Raw genomic sequence first — 15,490 nt, forward strand, 5'->3', positions numbered from 1 at the left:
GAAAACTTTTCAGTGAAAATGTACCATTTTGGTAGCCTGAGGAAATGCAACCTTTCCCAAAGCTCTCTCAGACCCCAGTGTGCAACACAGTAAACAGAGACTGAAAATGTTTCTGATATGAAATTGAGGAAGGATTTACATGCAGGGAGGGGGCCTAAGCTATTACTGCCAACACAGCAAGGGGCCAGCAGATATAATATGGAATCTGTCTGATAGTTTCAACTAATTTATGACAACCAACCTATCTGCAAAACTTACAAAATGAGAAGAAGATGCCAGCCAGTGGCAACTTCACGTAGTTGGCTATACTAAGGCTGTTGCTTGTATCTAGTCTCCAAGCTGTTTTGTCCAAGAATTAAGAGTAGATTCCTGGATACTTAAGGTAATAACCGAAGACTGTGCAGAAATTATAGTGCTTTTGACTTTGTCAGGCATTGATATGCATGCCATGAAAACCCAAAGCACAAGCTCAGCTGAACTTTCCTTGGTGCATGGAGGCAGCCACCCCAACATCGTTATCTTTTAATTTCAAATGGTTACCTGTGTTCAAAATCTGGGTGTGAATTAAATCTGCTTTGAGCAGTGCTCAATTTTTAATACTTCCAACAATGATTAGTACTTATTCTTGTTCAGACCAAGTTGTCCTAGTTAACTCTTTTGTGGTTCGGAGATTTAAATTCAATTTTAAACCTTGGAAAATCCCTTAATTTTTTGCTTTACAGGAAAGCAGCTGCTCATGTTTTAGTTTGATCATAGGTAGCAAGTAGCAAAGTCAAAGGTGGGATTATGTTTAAAAAACAAAAAGGTGGGGGCGTGCCTGGGTGGCTAGGCGTCTGCCTTCAGCTCAGGTCATGATCCCAAGGTCTTGGAATTGAGCCCCAAATTGGGCTTCTTGCTCAGTGGGGAGCCTGCTTCTCCCCCTGCCTGCAGCTCCTGCTGCTTGTGTTCTCTCTCTCTGACAAATAAATAAATAAAATATTTTTTTTTTAAAAAAAGGTGGGATTATGTTTATTCATTCAACAACATATATGTATTTATGATGATCATTTTCCAGATTACCCATTTATTCAATAGGTCTTTATTAGATATTTACTACAAAATGTTTTTGGGCCAAAGATGAATTATGCCAGTTTGGAAACTACACAGAGTATCTTTTAAATGCGTACATTTTTACCTCAAGATAAATCTTGGCGTGTATGTAATATGGAATATTGTATGTCTATTTTTCGTGGAAACAATGAAGTCCAGAGATGACTTTGGATATGGTAGTCATTCTCACTTTGCTCTTCCTCTTTCCCTTTCTTCCTCATCTGTGCCCCCACCTACCCTCACCTCCAATCCAGAAGATTGGTAGTGAATACCAAAGATCCCAAATATCACCACAGGCTCAGAACTTGTTGAATGGGGAAACTGAGTCATATATAAACTTTAAAAATTAAAAAAGCACACTTTACATTCTCTAGTTTCTTCTGCTCAGTTTCAGCAAGGAAATGCTAGCAAGTGCTTCCACTATGCAATTTTGTGGGCTGGTAAAATATTTGTAAAGTACTTGGGTATCTCTGTGCTAGTAAAGCCAACTAAACACAGATCATTTATGAGCTCATTTTATTTTTATTCTTGCTTCTAACTTTTACTCTTCCAGGACTGCTAAGACCAGAACCAAGCAGATTTACAGCAATTCTGGCAGGTGGTTGTTAGACACTGATTCGATATGACACTTCTTATAGTAAGACTGTATTTCCCCCAATTTGACCCTTAGCATGTCCTTTCTCTCACAGGAAGAAAAATACTTCCATTGTACTGTTTGAGTAGGTTAGCTTATACCAGTAAAGGATTGTGTCTTTATATGCTTTTAAAATATCCACCTTAAAAAAAATGACTTTTTTTTCTAGCAGCTAGATAAAATTCCTTCACTATTAACCTTTGGTACTTAAAACAAGGTTAAAATAGCCTTTAAAATAAAACATTAAGGAAAGATTTTAAAATAACCTTTTCCAGGTTGATTTTTCAATCGTAAAGGGCCACATATTCATCATCCAGGTTTATACAAATGCCAGCTATCAAATTTGTTATTAAAAACAAGATGCCTCACAGCCTTTGTGTAATAAGGTGAAGTATAAATAAAATTAGAACACCATGACTATCCTTCTCAATCTTCCCTATTTGTACTATTTCCCACAAGCAGAGATATCTGACAAATTCCCCTTTATTGCTCATATGTGGAATACTTTTTGTATCAGATATATTTAATTAATTTTTGTAGGTTAAATATTCAGAACCAAATGAGTAGATTTTTAGAGCATTGATTTGTAAAGAAGAAAACAGAGGGAACTTGAACATGATATATTTCATTGCCATTAATCTAATTAAATCTCATTCTAGCTAGCTAATAGTCCATGCTTTTGCTTGTTTCTCTGTATAATCTTATACTTTCACAGTGTCTATAATTTACAGCTTGTCTCCCTTGATCAGATCCTCACAACAATCTTTTGAGGGAAAGGATAGTTATTATGCATACACCTGTATCTAAAATATCATAATATATATGTATGTATACGTACAGGTGAATGTATATACACACAAATATGTATATGATGTAATGCAGTGTATGTATGTTTTAGTCCCCTTCCCCCAAGATGAGGAGGTGGAGATTGCTATACAAAAGTGTCATGGCAGGTTAGCTGGTCAGAGGAGAGAATGCTGAAAGAAGGAAGAGGATTTTTTTTTCATTCTTTAAAAAATTTTTTTTTTATTTTTAGGAAGAGGATTTCTGAAGCTTATGGCTCAAGCATGCCCTACTGCTCTGGCTTGAACAGTGTTAATAAATGCTATCTTTCATCTACATAGGAAGTCAAAGCTGGTGCTACTGATATTGGCTAGCTTGGTAGAAAAGGTGTTCAGACACAGAATAGAGGATCACTCTGTGGAGATGTGTTGATAAGGCTGAAGGATCAGCTGAGTGGTTGAACCAGCTATCCTTAAAGGCTTTTGCTGATCCCAAGCCCAGCAATTTGTGAGATGACTGATGGTGGATTAAGAATGCAGGCAGTATGTAACAATTCTTCTGGACAAAGCTGGTTTTATCCAGTTTCTTTTTGGCCTTAGTAATAGGAACAATGGCTTTCACAATTTAGGCAACCAAAAAGTAAAATTCCAGTGTAAGCTACTTTAGGTTTAAGCCGTGGGGTGATATATCCTTGGGGGAGTTAATTATGAATTCTATGTTAATGCTGGGGTATTGCAGTACACAACAGATGATTCTGAGGTTACCTTAGAAAAAATGTCTGAGCTTGGGGGGATGGGGTCACTGGGTGATGGACATTGGGGAGGGTATGTGTTGTGGTGAGCGCTGTGTGTTGTGTAAGACTGAGGAATCACAGATCTGTACCCCTGAAACAAATAATACATTATATGTTAATAATAATTAAAAAAAAGAAAAAATGTCTGAGCTAATTAAGGCAATCCAATATCAAATTCTGTATAGGGGAAACGATCCTCTGTTTTGTAAGATCATATGTTAATATCAAATAATGTCTACATTTACATTTTCTACTCTGGTGCTTATGTTTTTAATACCATGCTGTGGTGTCAAGGTCCAATAAGCATAGTATCTAATAATCATTACAAATTGATTACAACATTGAGCAAGAGATAGCACATTGTTTTACAAATGAGGTTTATAACACCACTGGCTGGTCAAAAATCCCTAAGCATGTAAGCCAAAGGGGTGTTATAGATATTAACTCAGACTAGAAATCCCCTGATTTTTATGGTTTGTTTTGGGATTTAAAAGTTACTTCGTTGAATAAAATCTCAGTGTATCTTAATTTAAAAGTAAATCTAGAAAGCTGTGCAGAACTTTTGATCCTAGACTAGTTCCACGGGGTTAACTAGAGAAGACAAGTAACCCGGTCCATTTGTTTATTTTGACGTTGAACATGTGGTCAGAGAACATATCAGGAAATGTTAGAGGACCTGAGTTAAGGGGCAAGTTTTTTAATGAGAATAAGTGTTGATGGAGAAAAATACCTCTAGCACACAAGTGAGGACTCCTGCGGTCTTTACAGTTCTTTGTGGCGGATGCGGTCGAACTCAGCAGGTGTAGCCCTGCCCTCTAGTGGATTTGAGTGCGAGAAGACTTCGGTTTGGTCTTCTATTCCTGCTTACCAAAGCTTATTAACATCAACTGTCCATAAAAAAAGTCACTTATTGAGGGGTCTGGGTGAGATGCTGAGCAAGGGAAAGGTTCAACTGGCAAAAGACATAGCCAGTGGCCGGAGGTAATTCCCGTTCTTAGGCTTCCACCTCTGGCTGCTCAGTTTCTAGTTGTTCCAACCTTTCGGGTTCCACACTTGAAAAGGCTGAGTTCTCCCTCTAGCTCTGTGGCTGATCCTTGAGTTCTCATTACACACAGGCACTTCAGCAGATCCTTAGCGGGACAGAACTTTGGGAAGTCGCCCCGCGATGACCTGCTCCCGCAGTCAGAGCAAAGCAGCTATAATAGGGGTCTGCAAGTGAGGGTGTGAAGTCCCAGTGAGAACACCAGAGTCCCTCTGCGTTCGCCCCTTCCCTCGGAGGTCCTCGCGTCGCCTGCCGAGATTGTGACGGCCACCCCGACGGGAGGGGCTTCCCATGTCGGCTTTGTTGAGGGCGCTCAAATACCTCGGGGACAGGGAGCATCATCGTACCTGCCCGCTTGGCCCGACCCCTCGGCTGCCTCTTGAGAATGCGTGGCCAGGGCTGGGAAGCGGGTGGGTCTCCGACCTTAGCGCCCAGTAGGTGCGTAGAAACGGGCGGGCACCGTCCCCGGGGGTCAGCGAGGAGCCTCCACAAGGAAGGTAGGGCCGGGGCGGGGCTCTGCCCCGGCGCACCCTCCCACAGGACTTCTCAGCACCCAACCAGAGCCCTTTTGGGGAGGGCGGCCGGGCCTTCGCTTCATTTCCGCCGTCTGCGCCCGTGCGTGCGAGTGCGCGTGCGCGCGCTCCTCTCGCAGCGGAAGTAGTAGCGACAAAGCTCGGTCCGCGGCAGACCCGGGAGTGCCGGGCGTGCTGGGGCGGGGGGTGGCGGGGAGGGGCCGAGCCCAGGAGGCGGAGGCGGGAGCAGACCAGCGCGGCCGCGCCGAGCCGGCCGTGCCGACCGTGACGGGTCCCCTCACCTCCTCTCCATTCCCCTCCCCGACCGCCCTCCGTTCGTTCCTTCCTCACGCCCGGAGCAGGCTCCTGCCTGGCGCCGCCGCTCGGCGAGCCACTCCTCTTCGCCCCAGGCGCGCGGGGCGCTCCCGCGAGCCTCGCGGGTGAGTCCCCCGCAGCCCGGAGGAAGGGGGTCTGGGGTTTTGGGAGGACACCGGTATTACCTATTGCCCCCTATTTCCAGAAACTTCCAGGTCCTGAGGGAGGGAGCGTCTGGGGTACCCCAGCTTGGGGTGTCTCTAGGGCGCCGCCCCGGCGGCTTGAGCTGGGGGCGTTGCGGGTGGCTGAGGGGGTGGGCGCGCGATCTGGGGGCTCCCGACGTGTTGGCGGGGCGGGGGTCTCCCTCCTCGCCCTCTCTGTCGTCAGCGCCGCTTCTCCTGGTTTCTCTTGCAGATGCTGCTGCTAGGGGTGGTGGGAGCAGCCGTGGGACGTGTGGCCGGGAGAGGGGGTGACAGCCTGGGATTCCTGGGGCTTCTCTTCCTTGTCCTCCTCTCCTCCCTATTTCCAGTGTGGCCGCGGCTGACACTAAAGACTTTGTAGCCATCAACCCAAGTGCAGTTTCGATGGAAAATGAAGGTAAAGGCCCCTGGCAGATGGGTTGCAACGCGGAGTTGAGGGTGTGGTGGTTTGCTTTTAAGTTGCCTTTCTTTTTCCACCTTTTAATTTTCCTTATTTTATTTTTTCTTTGTGAAGTATACAAGGAATTGCTTTCTTCGGATACTAGCTTTTATTTTGGTAACACAGGGCATTTCGGAAATTAAGGTACTGTGGGCTGACTGAGCTTTATTCTGCTTTCCTGAGAAAGCTGCTGTCTTTAGCTTAGGGAATGGAAGGGAAGTTTTCATTTCAGATAGCATCTGTGCTAAATAGCTATTTGAAAGGAATCACTCGAGGGGAAGTGGAAATGGAGAGGGAAGGGGATGGATTGCATCTCTGTATATTTGCATATCAAACCTTGATAATGGTATGTGACTGGATTAGTTTATAAGAAAGGAAACAATTTTTTATTAACGCAGATTTGTTTTTCAGTTCAGAAAAAAATAACTTTGAATTTAACAGAATGTTATGAGGTGATTTCCTTTCTTAGAGTTCCTCCCTATTTCAAAACATAATTTAGGAGGTTGACAGTGGAACTTGTTTGTCCACTGTACACTTTGGACCACTAAATTACCATACACATGTTACTTGATTCCTTTGGTCTCATTAAAATATTTAATGCATTTCATTACACAGCACTGGTTATTTTCCAGAAGCGTTGAAGAACTCTGAATATTATTTTCTCCCCTGAACAGCCACATTTATTCTGTGGACTGACTTCTGACTTGTGTGTGATAATCTTTCTTTTCTTTTCCCCTCTGGTCTGCAAGATGTATGAAAGATACTTACAAATTACAATTTGTCTTCTTGTATCTTACGGTTTTTAAAATCTATAACTGGTACAGAGGAGATGCAATGGGGTTTATCTGTTGCTTTCTCACTTGTTTTTCCGTTTTTGAGAATGTAAGCTCAATTGTCCTAAGTAGAACTGGTAATTTTAGGATAGATGTTTCTTATATGCATAATTTGTTTTACTTCATGAGACCCCTGGACATGTGGGAAATACAAGAGGCACAATTATATTGCTCAGTTTTACTCTAGATGGATAATTGGTGGAAAACCTTTTCTGAAGTACTAAAGTATATAACTGCAGAGGAGTTATACCGTCTAATTGGGTCTTTAGAAACAGCATTTGAAAGCAGTAATGTTTTTGTCTGGTGTTAAGGAAAAATCAATTTTCTGAGGCTTTCTCTTCTTTGTCTTGGTTTACAGATTTCAGAAAGACAAATCCTTTCTTCACAAGAGACAAAGAATATTAAATGCACTCATATACCTGTTTCTTGTTAGTTGTATCTTAGATAGCATCAGTAACTTCTGCTTTCAAGAGTGTTACCAGATTTAAGAGAGTAGCCTAAAGTAGGTGTATTCTTAGAGGTTGCTTTTGTTTCTTGATCTCTTAGTAAAAGGAACATGACTAGTAAAGCTGACTCTCATATTATCTATTGACGTGAGAAGGAGTGGTGGTGAGATGGGAGCATGGTACATGCTTGTGTCTGACTGAGTTTGTATTATTTGGCCTCGTAGTAAAAGATACAGTTCTTAACAACTTGCAGGGGTAATCAGGCCTTTTTTGGGCAGTTTGTCATTATCATAACATTGTTTCTTTTCTCATATTTAAACATCTTTAAGAAGAATTTGTGTATAACCTGGAATTTTCAGTGGACTGTTTTGAAATACATAGAATATTATTGTTTTTCTTTTTATAGTTGGTATTCTCCTTTGACATGGTATATCAGTATCTTGGGAGTGTGAAAAAAAAGTGGATTCAAACCATGTCTTAACCACTAAAAGTTGTGAGACTTAAAGCAAATTACAGTTGACTCTTGAACAATGTGGGGTTTAGGGGCGCCACCTCCCCCAGTTGAAAATGTACTATAACTTTTGACTCCCCCAGAACTTAACTACTAATAGCTTACTGTTGACTGGAAGCCATATGATAATTGATAACAAAGTCAATTAACACATATTTTGTATATGTATTATATACTGTATTCTTACAAGAAAGTAAGCTAGAGAAAATGTTAAGAAAATTATAAAGAAGAGAAAATACATTTACTGTACTATAAAAAATCTTGATGTAAGTGAACCTGCACCGTTCAAATCCGTGTTCAAGGGTTAACCCTACTTCACCTTTCTTAGCTTCTATTTCCTCATCTATAAATTGGGATTGATAATACTTAGTTTACATAGTTAAGAGGGTGAAATCAGAAACTTGGGGGAGAGGAAGGAATTTAAGAGCATGTGCTGTGGAGCCTGGCAACCTGATTTGAATGCCAGATCCCCACTTAGCATAATTTGGCTTTTTGTGCTATAGTTTCTTCATCTATAAAATAAGGGTACTGATAGGACCTACCAGATGAGGTTTTTTTTTTTTTTTTTTTAAGATTTTATTTATTTGAGAGAGAGAAAGAGAAAAGGAGCAGAGGGCGGGGGCAGAGAGAGAGGGAGAAGCAGAGTCCCTGCTGAGCAGGGACCCTGGGGTTATGACCTGAGCCTAAGGCAGATGCTTAACCAACTGAGCCACCCAGGCACCCCCCATATGAGATTGGCACATAGTATCTGGCACATAGTAAGTGCTCAGTAAATGATTATTATAAATAGCCTAACCCGGCGTTTGCATACTATTATGCCATCTGGCATTAATCTTATGATAGCTGAATATTGAAAGGAGGAACAGTAGTAGCCAAAATGCTCTGTATGAAGTTGCTGTTATTAGTTAGGAAATAGGTGAAGTTGCTGTTATTAGTTAGGAAATAGGTGAGTCACTACAGAATTTTCTATAGTGTTATGGCTGTAATTCTGTAGAGAAAGTTAGGTCTCCAGCAAGAAACCAGGGGCCAGTGTGGAAGGAGACAGGTTTGGATTTGAATCCTGGCAGGTAACTTTTTCCTCTTCCAAAAAAATCTGATGAGTTATACTGTGTTTCTAAGTTTTCCCATCTGTAAATGGAGGTTTGATGTGAGGAATAAATGAAACGTGGTATGTAAAGTGCCCAGAATGGTGGTTGACACATGGTTAGCATGCATTAATGATTGTGAGATTGCTACTGTTCCCCAAAAAGAGACTCCTCTAGTAGGTATGTAGATAAATTACATCTCTAGGTATGTATGGGGTAGAATTGATAGTGGCTCCCAGGGGCATTAGCATGAAGGTTCTTAGGTAGTGTGTCATGTCTGCAGTGGTTGTTGGAGGGCATGACTTCATCCTTGTGGTTCTTCCTTTCAACAATGGTGGTAATTTTCTTTGTCAGTTCAGTTTCAGTTTTTCTGGACCATTCTCCCATGTCTCACTTAAACTGTATCAGCAAAGCTTACCTCATTTTTAGCCTTGGCCTGTAGAATGCTTTGTGAATATTTCCTGCCAGTCATAGGAAGTATTTGAAGTGTTAATTTCCTGGAGTTTCAGGGATTGGTCCTAGACATCCCTTTGTGGAACTCCTTTTGCATGTTTGGAACTCCTTTTTGCATGTATATTTTGAATTTAGATACCACCTAGGAATCTGAGATATACAAATAAATGGCTCTTTTCCTGATTGTTAAAAAATTAAGTATTTGTGCTTAAAGGGATGGCTTACTAAGAAAGGTATTTCTAGCTGGAGAATTTTGCAGATAGTTTCTTCTTCCCAGTAATGTTTTTTTCCCCCTTTGGAATAAATTTAGCCTTTCTCATAGAAAAGTATGAATTTAATGTACCTGAAACTGATATCGCTTTATTTCTTTGACTAGTGGATAAAAATGTAATAATCTTCAAGATTTCAGGACATGTTTAATTTTTAGCTTGAGGCAGGGCTAATAGGTCTGGAATAAATTCCCCTGATCTCTTTGGATAGCCTTTGGAAATATAGTATGTTTATTTACACTTTTAAAATAGTTTCTTGGTCAAATTGTTAATCATCTAAGAATGTCTCAAAAGATTGTGTGTTAGGGTAAGGATAGTTGGAGGAACTGTGAGGAAAACAGGAGAAACGACCATAATTGCCTTCCTTTGACTAGTAATAGGAAGCTAGATTATAAACGTATTTTATATCTTTAGGTGTGGAAAACGTATTTTGTTTGCACTTTTGTCAATAAAGTAATATTCTTAATATTTTTAGAAAAGAGTTGAAATTGAAAAGGTTATGTATGTAACAGCATCTTATAAAATGTAGTAATTTAACCCAGAGGAAGGATGCTGCAGAGATTATTTGTAAGCAATAGCTGTCTACAGTTGAATCCTAAATACTTGATTTGTCTTAATGTTTTTATCATTCATTTAATGTCAGCAGAATCAAACTGTTAACTGAAGCAGTGCTGATCAAAATAGTCTCCTAGGAACACACCCTTTGGGGCTCAAGGCTGTTTTTCTTTTGAGATCTTGGTTAACCATAATATGTGAACTAAGTTATATTTTGTTTTAAAGCTGGAAAGAATACCATAGCTTGGTAAAGTTAGCTGGTGTGAATTTTAAATTACATAGTTGTTACATGTAACATCTGAAACAGCTCTTAAGGGTCATCAGTTCAAAAGGTCCTCCAATATTTACTTTGTTAAAAGACACATTCTTTTTATAGTGATTTGAGGCTTCAGTTGTGACAAGATTATCTTTATGATTTTCATATGGACAAGTGTTGGTAAAAGGCAGTAAAGTAAAAACTGGGTGAGCTCTGTATTAATGCTATGATATTGTACAGGAAAGTACTTTCTGAAAGAGAAATGTCAGGCCGAATTGATGCATTTCCTTTTGAATTTTTATGGTTGGTATTTATATGCGTTTGTTAATTATGTCTTCCATCTTCAAGGCTTTAAGTTACTATTGACAAAAGCATAAATCTTGGAATTACGAGGAAATTACTCAAATTATGTTGAATGAGGTTAGTTTAGGCTAAGCTTATTGGATACATTTAGAAAAAATTTGAGTGAAATGTTACAAGGGTACGGTATCATAGGTTAGATAGAGCCAGAAAGTAAGTCATATAGTGTGGGTCAAAAGCAGCTTCTTAAGAAGGCTGTAACTGGGCATCTAATTCAGCTTCATTCCCTGCTTTTTCTTTCTACTTCAGATAATAGAGAATGTGTGCATTGGAATTATTTAACATATCTATTAATTATAGTTGCTTAATTAAAGCATTTTGGCTTGACTCTCCATCTTTTCATAAAGGTGTTGTCCTAAACAGGATATGTATGACATGTCTTTATTCCTTCTGAAAACTCTAAGACATGGGAACATCCTTGTAGAAGTTATTTTCACTTACTTATTTACTTGAAGGACCTGAAAAAGTTGGAATAGCAGTAGGATTCTGACATTAAATATATTTTTCACTTTATAGGAAAACTCAGAAATGATAACAGAAGCAGAAATATTTATGATGTCACCTATTATAATTTTCTTGAATATTTTTTAAAACTGGGAAGTATAACTTAAAACTTTTGATTAGGTTGTGAATTTCAGATATTGGATTTAAGTTATCTTGATTGTGGAGTCTTAAAAAAGGATAAAGTATTTCCTAAGGTTCATTAATACAATTAAATTCTGTTCCCTGCCTAAGGGACAGATAAACTTTAAAACAGGTCCTGATTTCTTTTTATCTTAAATCAGAGCCTCTCATTTGCAGTATAAATAAATTAGCCTCTTGGTGCTATATGTTCATTTATGTTGTGAATATATCTTTATGTGCCTTTGCAATTATTTCATTAGATTTTGTTTGACCATTTCTTTTAGACTTTCCATAGTGAAATGTTTGCTTTACCTACCTTCATCTGGATTTATATATTGGGAGAGGCAGGAAGGTTAGTTGTATCAAATTTTCTTTGGGAATCTCCCCTCTCTTTTCTGTTGAATGTCAATTGTACATTCCCTAAGAGCAGGCAAAAGCTGTTCATGGCACAAGTGCCAGAAATAGCATGAAAGCCACTTTTTAATGGCATGCAAGCTAATCTCTATGTCCTTTTCTTAATGCTTGTCAGGGTTGCTATTTACTGAGAGTTAACGTCCGACTGTGAAAGTGTCAGTGATCAGGGGTGCTGGGTGGCTCAGTGGGTTAAGTGTCCGACTCTTGATTTCGGCTCAGGTCATGATCTCAGGGTCCTGAGATAGAGCCCTGCGTGCGGTTATGTGCTGGGCGTGGAGTCTGCTTGGGATTATCTCCTCTGTCCCTTGCACACGCACATGCTTGCTCTGTCAAAAAAAAAAAAAAAAAAAAAGTAAGTATCAGTGATCAGATGGAAAATTCGTTTCTTTTCCCACTCCAGAAGAGGATGTGGTCTTTGCCAACCACTGTTAATAAGGTCTGCCAGCCCCCTACCCTAGAGGTTTGTATTCAGTTATGGTATCTTTATGTATACCCTTCATTCCTTTGAGGCACCAAGAGAGATTAGTTCCTTCTGATTTTTTCTGTTCCTAGAAAAAAGGAGGGGGAAATGGGCTTGTGTCTATATTAAAGGGATAGGAATGGAGAGTGGGGATGAATGGGAGAGACATTTTACTCCTGGGAAAAACCAGCAGAACTTGGGTAGTAATTAGATACAGGAAATGAAGGGGAAGGTTGAGTCAGAATGACTACAAGCTGTTAAGCCAGCATGTAGAGGTACCACTGGCTAGTTGGAGGAGTTAGCTGAGTTGGGGCCAGGCCAGGCAGAGTATGTCTAAGGTCACACTGTCATGGCTTGAATGTCATAGGTCTGTGTAGGGAGGGAGGTTTTAAAATTGAACACCAATTGGGCTGGAAGACTAGGGTTCAAAGTGAGCTCTTGAGTCAAAGACCCTCAGTTGTCCCTAATTCATTTTGAATAGAATTTGGCATGTAGCTCTTGTCCATTGAATGAAAGTGCTGTCTTCTTCACTTTAACTTATTGGTTCTCAGCTAGGGGTGATTTTGCCCTCCAGGGACATTTGGCAATGTCTAGAGATATTTTAGTTACAACTAGAGGGATGCTACTGGCATCCAGTGAGTAGAGAGGCAAGGGATGCTGGTAAATATCCTACTGTATACAAGACAGTCACTCCCCCTTCACCCGCCAACAAGGAATTAACTGGCCCCAAATGTCAACGGTGCTGAATCTGAGAAACATTGTTCTAACCAAGGGCCTGGAAGTTAACTCCTGTAAGCCTTGGTTTCCTCACTTGTAAAGGGATGATGATGTACTCTACTTCAAGCTTGTTAGGATTAAATAGAGCAAGGTGTGTAAGTGCCTGGCATGAAAGGGCTGCTCAGCAAATGCTAATTCCCCTTGGTTGATGAATATGAGGAAAATATTTTTGTAATTTTCTATTAACTTCTAATTTCAGGGCTTCACATTTTTCTGAGAGGTGAGTGGAATGCCCCGGAAACCTATAGTAGTTTTTATAATCTTAATGATTCTGTCATGGTTGCATCACATTATGATTTTGAGTCTTGAGTATTTCATGATTTGTAATTAGCAGTAGGTAAAAATGTTGAAATCTGGATTGAATGTTTTACCTACTAATCAGTGAGGTTAAACTCATAATTTTACTTGCCGTGAGATCTTTTACTGTTTGAAAGCAATTTTACTGTTCTTTGAAATCAAGACTGAAGTGTTGTAAGTTACTTCCTTTGGAAAATGCCAGACCTGTGTCTGTAATGGCCTTTCCTTTTTTATCCATTTACAAAAGTTCAAGTAGACTCTTCTCAAGTCAGAACTCTTCCTCAGATTTACTTGTTAAGGTCTTCCTTTCATTAGGTAGCTTTCTTTTACTTAAGCATCTTTTTACTCTTGTGAACTGTGGAAATTACCACCAGCTCTTTCACTCATGCTAGAGTCAGGACACATGTATTTTCAATTTTAATACAAGGACCATAACCTTGAAAATGTATTTTTTCAAGGTGAGCCATAGCCTCACTGTGTTTAATAATCTGTTTACATGTACATAGTTGTGTACCATTCTCATTTTTAAAGAGTTCTTTGCTGCTGTTTCCTTTTAGGAAAAGATTGGTTTAGTCTTCCTATACTATACTTCAATATCCCCATTTATAACATGAGATTAAAAGATAAAGGTATTTGAGTTTAGTGAACAATTTATTGGACTCTTACTAGTGTTTCTTTTATTAATAGCAGTGGAATTTATAAATACCATTCTTTCTATTTCTCATACTAAACTGAGATGATTTAAACATACCATTCATTAAATAGTTGGTTAGAAAAATTAAATAACTTGAGGAGAACCACTTAAAATAGAAGATAATGTATAAGTGATAATAGAACATATTTTGTGGTAGCAAAGAAATTCTCATTTAACTTAAACCTGTAGTGTTCAAAGTTGGTAGCTTTCGATGATATAAATTGTACCCGACCACAAGTTGCTTTTAAGGACTTACATGGTTCTCTATTGTACCTGTAGACATTTAGGTCAGTTAAGTACAGGTGTGAAGGATGCTGCATTCATGTCTTTGATTTCATAAGGGTTTGGTTGCCAGAGCCTGTAAAATTAAGCCTAACAGTTAACTGCTGTGTGAAAGGAATGCCATTGGACAAATGCGGGAACTCGGAGAAGGAATGAAGGAATGTACCATATGTTTCTACAGTCGAATTACTGGCTAGTCCCCAACATTTTTTTTTTTTTACTGTGATATTACTAGTAAAATAATTGTTGCTAGCTGAAAGCTTTAAAAAACAGCTCCATGTTTAATGTAGGATAATAACAAAATGGACAGATTTTAAAAAATATGTAGATTCTGTGATAGCCCGTCCCTCATCTTTGTACTGAATTTGTCTCAGGACTTGGAATAATTTCTGCTAACTGATATATCAGTAAATGGAGTATTACGCCCACCTTTTAACTTAGTCCAAAAAAAAAAAACAACAAAAAACAAATTCTTTCCAGGTGTAATTGCTTAACTGTTGTTAAAGTGTTGTTCAACTTCTAATTATAGAAGAAAGATTTGCTTTACTTTCAGAGGTGTTTCTAAAATCTTTAAACTTTTAAACTGAAATAATTTTAGACATATCAAAGGTGCAAAATTTGTATTAAGAGTTCTCATAAGTCTTTTCCCCAATTTCCCTAATGTTAACATCTTATGTAATCATAGTATAATCATCAAAACCAAGAAATTCATGTTTGTAAACTATTCTTTTTCTCATCTGGGATACAATTCTGGATTCCACCTTGCATTTAGTTTATTATATTTGCTTAGTTTCTTTCCATCTATTCAAGTCTCTGGTCTTTTTTTCATCTTTCAGGATCTTGACAGTTTTGAAGAGTACTAGTCATTTTTTAAGAATGTCCCTCAATTGGATTTGTCTGATGTATGTTCATGATTAGTATGTCTTATGCCCCGTCATGTTAACTATGATTAAGGTTAAGGTGGTGTCTGCAGGTTTCTCTACTGTAAAGTTACTGTTTTTTCTTTTATAATGAATAGTAAATGTAGTATTTCTTTAGTAATGTAATCATTCCTTTGTAATTAATATTTTCCTTTTGTGGGGAGGTACTTTGAAACTGCAAATATCTTGCATGTCATCATACATTTCATAGGCCAGTTTTTGCATCTATCAGTAGTTCTTGCTGACTGCCATTACTACTGTGGTATTTGCTTAATGATGATTTTGTTTCTTTCATCCCTTCTGTATTTATTAACTGGATTTCTGTTAAGGAAGAATTGTCCCTTTTCCTCCATATATTAATTATTCAGTTATTTATTTACATGGATTTATGGATATTTATTTTACTCTTTGGGTTAAAATTTAATATTTTGTTGCTCAAATCATTCC

At 38.9% G+C, this 15,490-nt stretch overlaps 1 protein-coding gene and 1 long non-coding RNA gene across 5 annotated transcripts in view; one reads left to right on the forward strand and one right to left on the reverse strand.

Annotated features, from left to right (window-relative positions):
* The window catches only part of LOC148108397 (uncharacterized), a 122,203-nt gene extending 117,250 nt beyond the window's left edge, over positions 1–4,953 (reverse strand). The window contains exon 1 of the long non-coding RNA XR_015727865.1: positions 4,030–4,953. This is a non-coding gene — a long non-coding RNA (uncharacterized LOC148108397). The remainder of the gene's footprint in view (positions 1–4,029) is intronic.
* Positions 1–15,490, forward strand: part of ATP2C1 (ATPase secretory pathway Ca2+ transporting 1) — a 166,610-nt gene that overhangs the window by 27,924 nt on the left and 123,196 nt on the right. Inside the window, exons 1-2 of one of the 4 annotated variants that reach the window (XM_045791744.2) lie at positions 5,153–5,293; positions 5,583–5,765. The exons of 2 other annotated variants lie outside the window; for them this stretch is intronic. In XM_045791744.2, coding sequence (XP_045647700.1) covers positions 5,760–5,765 — 6 coding nt within the window. In that variant the 5' untranslated portion in view covers positions 5,153–5,293; positions 5,583–5,759. Of the gene's footprint in view, positions 1–5,007; positions 5,294–5,582; positions 5,766–15,490 lie in introns of those variants that run through there. One more of the 4 variants, XM_045791745.2, reaches the window with a different exon arrangement.

This window comes from Ursus americanus, chromosome 20, assembly GCF_024610735.1.
Source record: "Ursus americanus isolate L20-20 chromosome 20, mUrsAme1.1.p, whole genome shotgun sequence".
In the NCBI taxonomy this organism is placed as follows: domain Eukaryota; kingdom Metazoa; phylum Chordata; class Mammalia; order Carnivora; family Ursidae; genus Ursus; species Ursus americanus.